The 12,204-nt window shown below is 35.9% G+C and overlaps 1 protein-coding gene across 6 annotated transcripts in view; it reads right to left on the minus strand.

Moving 5' to 3' along the window:
• Window positions 1-261: 261 nt before the first annotated feature.
• Window positions 262-12,204, minus strand: part of LOC121861183 (choline transporter-like 2) — a 59,787-nt gene continuing 47,844 nt past the window's right edge. For all 6 annotated transcript variants that reach the window (XM_042358748.1, XM_042358750.1, XM_042358749.1 and 3 more), the window contains 4 exons: window positions 7,631-7,785; window positions 4,866-5,051; window positions 3,992-4,100; window positions 262-1,254 (listed from right to left, as the gene is read on the minus strand). In XM_042358748.1, the coding sequence (XP_042214682.1) occupies window positions 925-1,254; window positions 3,992-4,100; window positions 4,866-5,051; window positions 7,631-7,785 (780 nt within the window). In that variant the 3' untranslated portion in view covers window positions 262-924. The remainder of the gene's footprint in view (window positions 1,255-3,991; window positions 4,101-4,865; window positions 5,052-7,630; window positions 7,786-12,204) is intronic.

The raw sequence follows: 12,204 nt of genomic DNA on the forward strand, positions 1-12,204 counted from the left end.
TCGGAAGCGGAAATTGCTATCCACCGGTAGTAGCTGGAGCCATAGCCAGTGAAGGCAGTGAAGGCCAATATCAACACAATGCAACATCGCCAGCCACGATAGTTACAAAAATACCCAGCAATGTTTAAACAGGGGATAGGGGAGGGAGAAGGGTTTATCCGATCTCCAGGCCTTCACCTGCCATGGCTCTGGTTACTAGAGGGGAAGCAATTACTGCTTCTGACTGTAAATATTAGAACACAGAAATCAAAACAATTTACCTTTGATAAATTCATTTAATCAGACTTCTCCATAATCAATATCTGCAAAGTCAAATATGTAAAAGAGCATTACAAATCTTCTGAACTACAAAAAAGAATATGTTTTCAAAAATATAGAAATAGCATGTTATTAAATCTAGCCCTGAATAAATTCTATTTCATACAATTCTATGGGAATTATTTTTAAGAAAAGCTAGATAATTCATATAACGCAAGGAACATTTTCCTGCCCATTACTTTAGTATAAATGCTCTACTATACTGTACATCCATTTTAAATTCATTTAATAATGATGTAATTATAAAACAATGAAAATGCTACTTACAACTTCCTTCAACTGTTCAAAATAAAACTCATAATTCTATCAGTCTCTTATAAAACTATAAGAAAATCACAGTAATTTCTTGAACTAAACTGATATTCCAATTAGCAAATTCTGCCATAAAATGATCTGTCATAGTTAATTTGTTTTCCATTTCCTGTAATATGCCAATCAACTTATTTTGCAGTAGAAGTGGGCTATAATTATCAAGAGATTCAATCACCTAAAATTTTTCTTTTTAATGAAAAATTTTATCGTGGCATTTCAAACAGCACACTGAAGATCTCATAACCTGCAATAAAGCTGTTGCTGAAAGCTTAAACATTTTTTGTTTAAATACCATTACTCTTCCTTGAATTTATTCTTCTTGTCCAGGATCTTCATGAGGTCCTTAGACATGTAGTATGGTTTCTCTGCTGACCCGTCATTTTTCTCACAATCCACCAGGAAACAAAGGAACAATGTGTCCACAGCCATAGCATAAACAGAGAAGAATGCAGTGGCTATAAAAAAGGTGCCAATAGTGATAATAATAACTGGAGTAAGATAATAATTCATCTCAGGCAAATAACCCTTCATAATTTTTACTTCACCACTGAATATGAAGAAGGAAGCAACACCAATGATTCCCACAACCACCATCTTTCCAATGAAGAGTAGGAAGTCTGTCACCTGTGGGTCATCAAATTAAATATATCATTAGAGAATAACATACAATAAAGGAGTTGTAAAAATTTTTATTTATTTTTAAATCAATATTCATATTGAAGTACAGTTGCCCACAAGTATTTGTACATGCCTGTGGTTCTTGTATGGGTCAAATTATACGTTATAATTATCTGGTAACACATTCCTACAGAGAACTGTCAGAATTCCAAGATAACCAGTTGTTTAAGTGACATTCTTGTATATATGTCATGAATAAATTTGTTGTGAGTACTGTATTTGAATAGTGTCAGGTCTTGAAAACACGACAATTCTGTTTTAGTGTTACGATTGATTGAATAGACCTGTGTGGCACTGGATGGTAAATAAAAATAGAAGGTAGAATTTGGTAATGCTGAAACAGTTTTATGAATATTGGTTCCATACAGCAATGCAAGTAAACGAATCAGTATTTTGTAACATTTCAAATGCTTCGAATCCCTGAACAAACATCAGTAACAGCTATAACACCATAAGTGTAAGGAATCATACCCAGTACTTTTATTGCAACACAATAAAGCTCTATCACAACCAATAATACTATTTTTAATTCTACCACTACTTCCACTATAATGTCTGCCAAATAATGACACAACTATCTGAACTGATACCCCCTGTACAAAATTCCCTATCAACAAAACTTTAATTACTGATGGAATAATTATTATCAGTAGAATCCCAATTATCCAGCACCTCCGGGGATTGAGAGGTGCCTGATAAACAATTTTTCTGGTTAGTTGAAAATCACTCTTAAGATCCCACAATGCACCGTGCTACATGCTGACCTTGCAAATTCATCTCAGAAGACGGAACTCTTCAACATTTATTCCACTCTATATAAATGATGTTGCTTAGAAATAAAGGAAATATAATATAAAACTATATAATAAGAAAAATGAAGAGCATGGGTGTATATGCTGTCGCATTTGTTGTTACATGTAATGACCCTACATATATAAGTTGTTGAAAATCATTACAATACTCTCATGTGGCCTATAAATAAAGAAAATATAATATAAAACTATAAAATAAGAAAAATGAAGAAAATAGGTATGTATTTGTGGGAATAAAACGTGTGTGTAGATGATGGGCCATGACTACATTGCCGACTTGTCACTCCAGCTGCCGTGTATATTGTTACTTGTAATGAAACTACAAAAAATTTTCATATTATAATTACATTAATGGCATTCAAGCACTTAAGTACACCACAGTTCTGCAAATTTTGTGAACCAAGTATCTGCAAGCAATTATTCTCTCTTGGTTAGAGGGGTGAGGGAGAGAAGTTTGGCTGGAAAACAAAAGGGACAGAGGCAAGATTGGGAGGGAGGAAAGGTGGGAAAACTATGGATGGTGAAATATAGGCGACACATAAAGGCTCTATAACACCTTATGACCGCACACTGATGTCTTTTAATTATGCCCAGTGCAGTCATCAATCTTCAACCACCAAAACAACTTGACTATACCCCTTCCTCTCAAACTGGTGTCTCTCAGCACTAGGAATTTATATGTATTGTATTGTTATCAGGATAGCCTCCGTCTTTCACTGTCAGCAAACAAGTTTTAAAATATGTGGTGTGTTCTCTGGCTATACAGTGCCTAAAGTAAGCAGTCAAATGAAAACAAACTATTTATCTGTTATGCTTATATTATACTTTGTTGGTAGTGTAAATTGGCTAAGCATATAATTAATTCATGTAAGCATTAGGATTAAATTTTTTTTGCAAAGTACAGTAGAATCCCAGTTATCTGCTTTCCAGGCAACTGGTAGATTCAACTATCCAGCACCAAAATGAAATAATATAATAAAAATTCCTTCAAACTCGGTTAGTAATGTAAGTTTGAATACTGCACGCAATGAGTTGCCATATTTATTACTATGATAAACAATACATAGCATATCATAAAATACAAGAGTACATATTTTATGTACAAAAAATAGCTCCTTTCACACTCAAACCATCCTCTGGAAGACATGACCTACTTCCGCTAAGCAGTCAACCAACTGACTAATTTTTCTCATTTTACAGTTTTATCGCTTATTTATTTCTAAGCCACATTAGAGTATTGAAATGACTTTTCCACAACTTTTACAGTTTCATTAAAAAGTAACAATAAATGCGGCAGCTGGGCTAGCGAGTTGGCTACACCACCTCCACATAATTATGTTCTCTTCCCACACATACACCCATGCTCATCATTTTTCTTATCTATAGTTTTATATTATATTCTCTTTATTTCTAAGCCACATCTTAAGTGGAATAAGTGTTAAAGAAATGAGTTTTTATGAGATACGAATTTGTGAGGTCAGCCTGGAGAACTGTACATTGAAATTTGGTAAAATTCGAAAGTAATAAAACACAGCATTTACCAATTGCACTTTCGAAAATAGAAGATCTCCCACCAATCACATTTCATGATGCAACCATTTTGCAGTCTCTATTAGAATTAATCCCATATGTTCTGTTGTTCACTTTACGCGGTTTTCACTTTCCGCGGTACCCAGTGGGTTCAATTGACGTAAATCGGGGTACTACTGTATATAACATCGCTAACTATGGATGATAATATGTTTTACTGTGACTGTAATGTCTGAAAGAAATTGTGCATTATTGATTATATTGTTATCAGAAATTGGGAATTGATCATACAAAACTAAAAATGGTACAGTATATAACCATCAACTAGATGAAGTGCTTACTTTGTCCAGTACTACCACACGGGCTATGTTCCTCATGATAAGCGAAAAGGCATTCTTGGCTGACACACAAAAGTTCTTCCCGTAGATGGCACAGTATACATATGCATTCCTGAAAATGATTAATGTGGAATTAGTAAAAATAGAAAATCTTCCAAACTATACACAGAGTATACTGGTTTATTAAGTAGAGTAGAATGATGTTTCTTACCATCAGCCTCCCAAATGTGTTATTAATGATGTTTCTTACCATCAGCCTCCCAAATGTGTTAATTTGATTGTGAAAATGTGAGAGAATACAGTACAGTAATAGGTAGACAATAAGTACTTTTGTGATGACAAAAGAATGAGTATGAAAAACAATGATGCCTTTATTTCTCAAAAAAACTGTGTTCCATAGAAGGTCATAACTACCACCATGAGGTAAAAAATTATCATCTCTTAAATACATATCAGACAAAAGAAGACATGCTGGTTAGTTGCTATTTAAGTGAAAGTCATTAATTACTTACTAAAAGTAAAAAATGATGTCTGCTGTGAGCATGTGCTATCTACGCAAGTTGCAAACGTATAAAAGACTGATATTTGGTTGCATGTAAAATTTATGGAATGCAACTCGGGGTAAAAATATGAGAAAATAGGAGTCACTATATAATGGAGAGATGGAGAAATAGGAGTCACTATATAATGGAGAGATGGAGAAATAGGAGTCACTATATAATGGAGAGATGGAGCATGTAGTGGAAAAAAAAATAAAAAAATTACAAAAATATTTCCCCCACAGTGTATGTCCAGGAGTAACCAAAGAAAGCCAGTCCCTTAAAATAAAAACTAAAAAACATTTGCTCTCCATATTGAAATAAAGAGTTAAACTTACCTATTTATGAATTTGAGGAATTTCTCCAGGCACCAGAGACAGCACCGACAACAACACATGAGACATCGGATAATCTTACTATCAGTTTTCTCTCTAATCTTGTGATCGATGTACTCCATTATCACACGAATCATGCGCACAATGGCAATGATGAGTGACCCAAATGCCAAAGTGCCAATGTGGTACCTAAGTAAGAGATTGAAAATTAAAATATGAAGAGATAAAAACAAGGTGGGATTTTACATCATCAATTCAGTCCTAACCATAAGTACCCAATCTCTTTATCTAGCCAAATCCAAAAGTCTTGCAAAATATTTGAAAAAGATCCTCATTTAAATTTCAAATGAGGATATGAAATTCAATTGTATGCACCTCATATTTGCTATCCAAACAGAAATGAGTCATCAGGTGAAACTTGAATCTTAAATGACTCTTTCACTCTCATATACAAAATACAACCACAAGAAATTTTCTCCATTCATTCCCAGGTCAATATTTTTACAAAAACCCAATGAAATAATTACTAAGTTATTCTCAGTCACAAGTTTATATGACCCAAACCAGTGAATACTCTACAGCCATTATAGAGTGCCTGGGTGTTTTCATAAGGGCCCCTCCACTTAACTAAAATAGTATTGGAAAACCGTATTTTACTTCTAAAGGAATCATAAAAAAACAAAAACAGAAATGGAGTAATAACAATAATACAGTAAGTCCTTGCTTAATGTCGGCCCACTTAACGATGTTTCGGTACTACGTCGCTAAACTTTAGAGACCAAAAATTTGTTTAACGGGTGACTCGGTACGTCATTTACTACGTCGTCATGGACTACTTTTTACGGCGCATCACCCTCTCCCTAATGACAAATATTTCATTTTACCTTTTTCACAATATGTATTTAGGATGGTATGTGCATGTAAATGAGTAAAAATAAATGAAGAAAGTTACTATATCTACTGAAAACAAGTTGAAAACACATGTACAGTACAGTACTTAAATGTACTTAAGAAACTAAAATTTTTATCTCTTGTGCAAAACACAGCTACTCCTCGACTTACGACCTACTCGACTTATGACCGCCAGGACATATGACCGCTGAAGTTGTATAAAATGTTTTTCAAATTACGTATTTTCGAGTCCAGACGTTAGTGATCACGCTGTTTACTGACAAAATTTTTGTTTGTAATTCCCTTTAAAATGGCTGGCAAGCTTAAAAGTGGGAGTTCTCGTGGTGCTGAGAAGAAAAAGAGACACCCATTTTAGATTTTCTATGTATTATTTTCGCATTTTCGACTTCCAACCAATTCGACTTACGACCTCGTCGTTGGTTCCTAACCCCATCGTAAGTCGAGGACTGACTGTATATGAAATCTATATTCATACTATTTGCTGTCTTGCAAGGATTCCAGCGATGCAATTTATATTCTGCTAACTTTAGTCTGTGCCATTTTATAAGATAAAAACTATAAGCCTAAACAACCTTCAATCTGGCCGGAAGTCGGAGGGGAAGTTGATGCATTATGACAGTTGGTACCATCCCACCAGTCAACCAAGGTTACCTAGTGGTATTTATTTATCTGTTATGTAGAGGAGTTTTAAGTTTTCCTCTTATAAAATCTCAATGAAGGTGACTTTATAGTAATGCATATAAGCACCTCACCAGGCATCTCACAAGGAGTTTTGAATTTGTGTACAGTCAACCCTCGCTTTACGTGGTCCCACATTCCGCGTTTCCACGTTTATGCGGTACCCTGCCGAAACCGGAATGCTCACATTCCGCGGTGCATGTACCCCTTTACGTGGAGAGCGGCGCGAGCAGGGTGCGCACAAGGTCGCCCAGTCATCAAAACATTACCGAGTTCTTCACCCCCGCCACCCACCACAGCCGGCCCAAGTCAGTGATAGTGATAATTATAGTGAGGATATGGACTTATATGGACTTTGAGGGGTTTGACGAAGAGGCCCTGCAAGCCTCTGTGGTGGATAGTGATACAATTGATACAAGTGATTCAGGTGAGGGCCAATAATCTGCCCTCTGCCTCGGAACCAACCCCCCATCCCCGTGTGCCCAGCCATCTTTTCTACTAATGTAAGTGTTAAAAAAACCTAATATTATTGATATTTCTCTTAATTATTAATTGTGTGTGCATACCATCATAAAATTAAGAAGTTATTTTTACTACAACGTAGATATTGTGTCTGAAAAAGTGGATTTTCGGGGTCGGCCCAGTCTCTATTTAAATTAATCCCATATGTTATGTTGTTCACTTTACGCGGGCTGCCGTGGGTTGAATTAACCGCGTAAAGTGAGGGTTCACTGTATATGTAATGTATTTCATGGGGCAAAGGGAGGCTCAGAAACATAACTCCCGTATTTTATCTAGCTGTATTTCTTATGGAGAAAATTGATCCGCTTAACGTTGTTTCGTATAACGTCGCGTTTTCAGGAACATAACCCAGACGTTAAGCGAGAACTTACTGTATAATAGAACCGAGTACAGTATACTATTACCTCTCATTATTAAGGAGCTCATAAAATTAACCTTAATGCAATGGAACTGAAGATTAAAACACCCAATGTACTGATGGTTAAGTAGTGAATTCACACGAGGATTAAAAATAAAATCAATTAAGCATTGAGTGGAGTTGCCTACTCTGCAGTATGTGACAAAATAATTTATTTATAGAGACAAATAGAGCCTAAACACGTACTCATGCTGTAAGATGAGACTTTACACATTTTTAAGCAACTTCTTGATATTACCTAATGGTTCTCCCAAAACTCTCTGTAACTGCCAGGGTTGGGACATGTGATTTGTTGAAGGCCCAGTACCATGAAGCAAATGTTCCTGCTAACACCATCTCTCCAAATGCAGAAACAAAGAACATGGACCAGAACAGTGCAAACACATTGTAGACCTGTTAGAAATAATTCATTTTAATTTCAAGACAATTGTATTAAATACAATGATAGATCCCCGTTAGCCAGAAGAGGTGGTGTAGAGCTCTTCCAAGAATGAGAGATTTGCGGGTAATAAGACCAATTCTTCATCCCGGAAAAAATCACACATATCTGGAATTTTTCTAGGTACTGGGGTAAGTTTTCCAAGAGTCTACACATCTCGCATGGACAGACACTATTGCACATCCCCAGAATGTTTCCAGGTGCTTGGAAAAGTTTTCTAAGTCTAAACTACGCCTCTCACATGGACAAACATCACTGTACACATTCAATATATTGTAAATAAACAAATTATAGTACTGTATACACAGTACTGTACTCACTAGCAGATGCCGTCATCTTGGACTTGTGATGCAGGCAGGCCAAATGGCAAAATGATGATACAGGATGGCCTGCTTTGTCCTGTACCATCTACTGTAGCAGGAGTTACTATCTGTTACTCTCCTCTTCCTCCATGAAGGAGGGATTGTACAGTCCCCCCCCCCCCAAAAAAAAATATCGTTAGTCATGGGGTTATGGGGTTGACTTAATTCGAGGCTTTCCGAGCAATGTTACTAGACCTGTTTCTAAATACAGTAGTTGGTAGTTCTATATCTGCGACCTTTGAGAATGAACGAGTATATACATTTTCAAACGATGTGAATCGTCCGAGGCTTCAGATCATATATTACATGACTCGGAGTGGATGTCGTACATGGATACCAATGCCATGCCTACCGGTATCTTATACTGTATACTGAATGAGGGTCACTTAAACTTACAACCATAAATGTCTTACTATAGGTGGGCAGGAGGCTCTGTTCCTGCAAGTCTCTTGATTTGAAACCTTATTTCGGTATTAATCCAATGCAATTTACATATCAGTAACATGGCAGATCCCATGTAGACCGATATACAGTGAGGTCGGGATAAATGGTGAGATAGGGTCCAAGGATGTTCACTATATACTAAATCGCTATACTGTACTGTATATAATTACATGTAATCAATGGGGAAAATAGGGTTAGGTTCTGGAGGCTAATAAAAGTGACTAAACTTGACATAAAATGGTACAGTCTAAAGTTACCAGAATATAAATTGCATTGCTGGAATCCTTGCAAGACTGCAAATAATTTGAATCTAGACAACATATATTTTGCACAAGAGAAAAAATTTTAAACTCGTATTTTTGGGGCTATTTAGGGGATTTTTAGGAGTGTTTCTGACTTTCTAGGGTTTTGACACTATGTGAGGTCCCAGGAACATAACCCCATATACATTGTGAGTCTACTGTAAATAAATTTATCGCTATATACAGTCAACCCTCACTTTACGCGGTCCCACATTCCGCGTTTCCACGTTTACGCGGTACCCTGCCAGAACCCGGGATGCTCACATTCCGCGGTGCGTGTACCCCTTTACGCGGGTGAAGTATAATTTTTTTATTTAGCTCATAAAATTCATACAAATTATCCGGCCAGAATATAATTTACATTGCTGGAATTCTTACAATTTGGTGATCATTTTGAATATAAGCATCATAGATTTTGCATTAGACATACAAATTTTAGATCTAATGCAAGTATTTTGTTTACTCAGAGCAAATATGTTATCTTTTGTGCAAAATATATGAAGTGTATATTCAAAATATTCCTGGTCTTGCAAGGAATCCAGCAATGTCAATTATATTATCCTAACTTTAGTCTGAGGTATTATTTATTACTAAAAGTTAAAATCTAGTTTTTTCACCCAACATTTCTGTGGTAGGGAGGGAAGGTGGGAGGGGAGGGTTGGGACCGGTTGGAAGAGGGGGGGAGGCAAGGTGGGGTACTTTGATTGACAGATAGTGTCGTGAAGAATATTTTTTTATTTTTTTATTAACTGAAGATATTTGTTTTAGCTCATAAAATTCATGCAAATTACCGGGCTAGAATATAATTTACATTGCTGGAATCCTTACAATTTGATGATCATTTTGAATATAAACATCATAGATTTTGCATTAGACATACAAATTTTAGATCTAATGTAAGTATTTTGTTTACTCTGAGTAAATATGTTATCTTTTGTGCAAAATATATGGCATTTATATTCAAAATATTCCTGGTCTTACAAGGAATCCAGCAATGTCAATTATATTATCCTAACTTTAGTTTGAGGTATTATTTATTACTATACCTTAAAATCTAGTGGTTTTCCCCCAAAAATTTCTCAGAGAGGGAAGAGCCAGCCAGTGTAGTGTGAGAAGAGGGGGAGGGAGTTGAGTCCATTATTTGAATGGACATTAACTTGGCGACTGTATTTCTCTATTTCTCTTAAGTGTTAATTGTGTGCATGTACCATCATAAAATTAAGATGTTATTTTTACTAGAACATAGGTATTGTGTCGGAAAAAGTGGAGTTTGGGGGTCAGCCGGTCTCTATTTCATTTAATCCCATATGTTATGTTGTTCACTTTACGCGTTTCTCGCTTTACGCGGGCCTCCGTGGGTTCAATTGACCGTGTAAAGTGAGGGTTCACTGTATTGTAAAATTTCGATAATTTTGGCATCGTGATAAATTTGAAATATTTCCAGCCCGATTTCCCTTGCGAAAAAAAAAAAAAAAATCCCTATATTTTAGGAAAATGTCGATAATTTTGGGAGCCGCGATATAAAAAAATAGTTATATAAAGTCGCTATATATCCCGACCCAACTGTATTGTACAATATATTGCTGTAGCTGTTCACTCTAAAAGGAAGTACTATTTACTTAGTTACTCTTCATAAATCAGACATATAGTGAACAATATGAGTAGGCATACACTGTATCCCCGTTAATTTGGATCATTATATAATTCAGATTTTGGTTTAATTTGTAGATTTAAAAAAAAAAAAGGAATTAAACGATTTCAATTCGGAATGAATCTGAAATAACTGTGCAGTTCCGAAAAGTTCATTATTATTATAGGAATATATTACGAAATAGATTAAGATGAATGAATAGAGTATGAGTCATATTAAGATACTGTACACAACTACGTTTGGTGTGTAGCAAGAGAGAGGAGGTGGCGAAGGAGGAAGGTAGGACAACTCAACACCTCCTACTCGGCAGCCCACGATCCCTTAATAACGATAGTATGCAATTCACCATAATTCCCATATTATTTAGGTTTATTTGGTGCCGGGTTAATAAAACATTATTGAAAAATAATTAAATTTTCCCCCAAAATCTCAGTCTCTTTTTACCAGTGGTAACAGCTGATTGGTCCTGCTAACCTTCTCTCCCTAATAATGTTGCCAGCACTCACCATCTCTCAAGCACGGTTGTTTTCATTGCTCAAGAGGGTTGGTGCTTAACACAGGATCTGTCTTGAGTACCTACGAAATAATATTGTAGCGTATTTATCAGAAATTAATAAATATTATTGCAATGTACAGGTACTCCTTGGCTTACGACCAATTCGACTTACGACCTGGTCGTCATTCCCTAACCCCGTCGTAAGTCGGGAACTGACTGTATAATGCGTCTCCATATGCCCTGGTTTATTTACTGATCAGTTGTCTAAATGCAAAAGTAGCCAAATTGAGTCAGCATGTCTCAATTACTTTTTAAATTGAAATTATATATTAAAATGCTAAAAGAAAATGGTTTGGTAGTGCTATTAATGTGTTTGCTGTGTAAGTGCCTTGTCACGTCACATCATGTCACCAATGGTTCAGCTCACCCCTCGCATCATCAACTCACCTCAGTGTTACATTTATTTATTACTGTATTATTTATTCTATTATTACTGTACTAAACAGTATGTACATTTAGACAATACTTATGTTTGCACAGTACAGTAATTATAGATTATTTTGTGACAGAAAATGAATGAATAATGAAAGACAAAAATTCGGAAACTGTTGAATGTCAAAATATTCTAAACTCGGTTAAATCAGATTTCTCGGTAATTCGAGTGACCCAGAGCCCCTTTTTGTCAAATTAACGAAGGTATAATGTACAGTATTGTGAAACCCAGTATGAACGACACTCCGTTACTACAACTAAACGACATAATGGTGAAATGTCCATATATTTCAGTGTTATTTTAATCATCAGACACTGGCTTGTCTACAGATGCCTTGTTTCTACCCAGCACAAGACATATATTAATACTGTATAGCTTCATGGATTTTTTTTTATTTAAGTATCTAGTGTGCCATACAAGGATGACTCCCTCCCCCAATCTTACCACCATCTCCAGCTGTTGCTGATATGGTGATGCACTGGGGATCATATCAAAGCATTTTGTCTAGTGATTCGAGGTGTAGCGAATGAAAATCTCATGATACTCTCGTGGGGAACTGTACAAGCACTGTATACTATACACACACCTCTACACACTAGCGTACAGTAGGCAAACACTGTCCACT

This window comes from Homarus americanus, unplaced genomic scaffold, assembly GCF_018991925.1.
Source record: "Homarus americanus isolate GMGI-L3 unplaced genomic scaffold, GMGI_Hamer_2.0 scaffold21314, whole genome shotgun sequence".
NCBI classification, from domain to species: Eukaryota; Metazoa; Arthropoda; class Malacostraca; order Decapoda; family Nephropidae; genus Homarus; species Homarus americanus.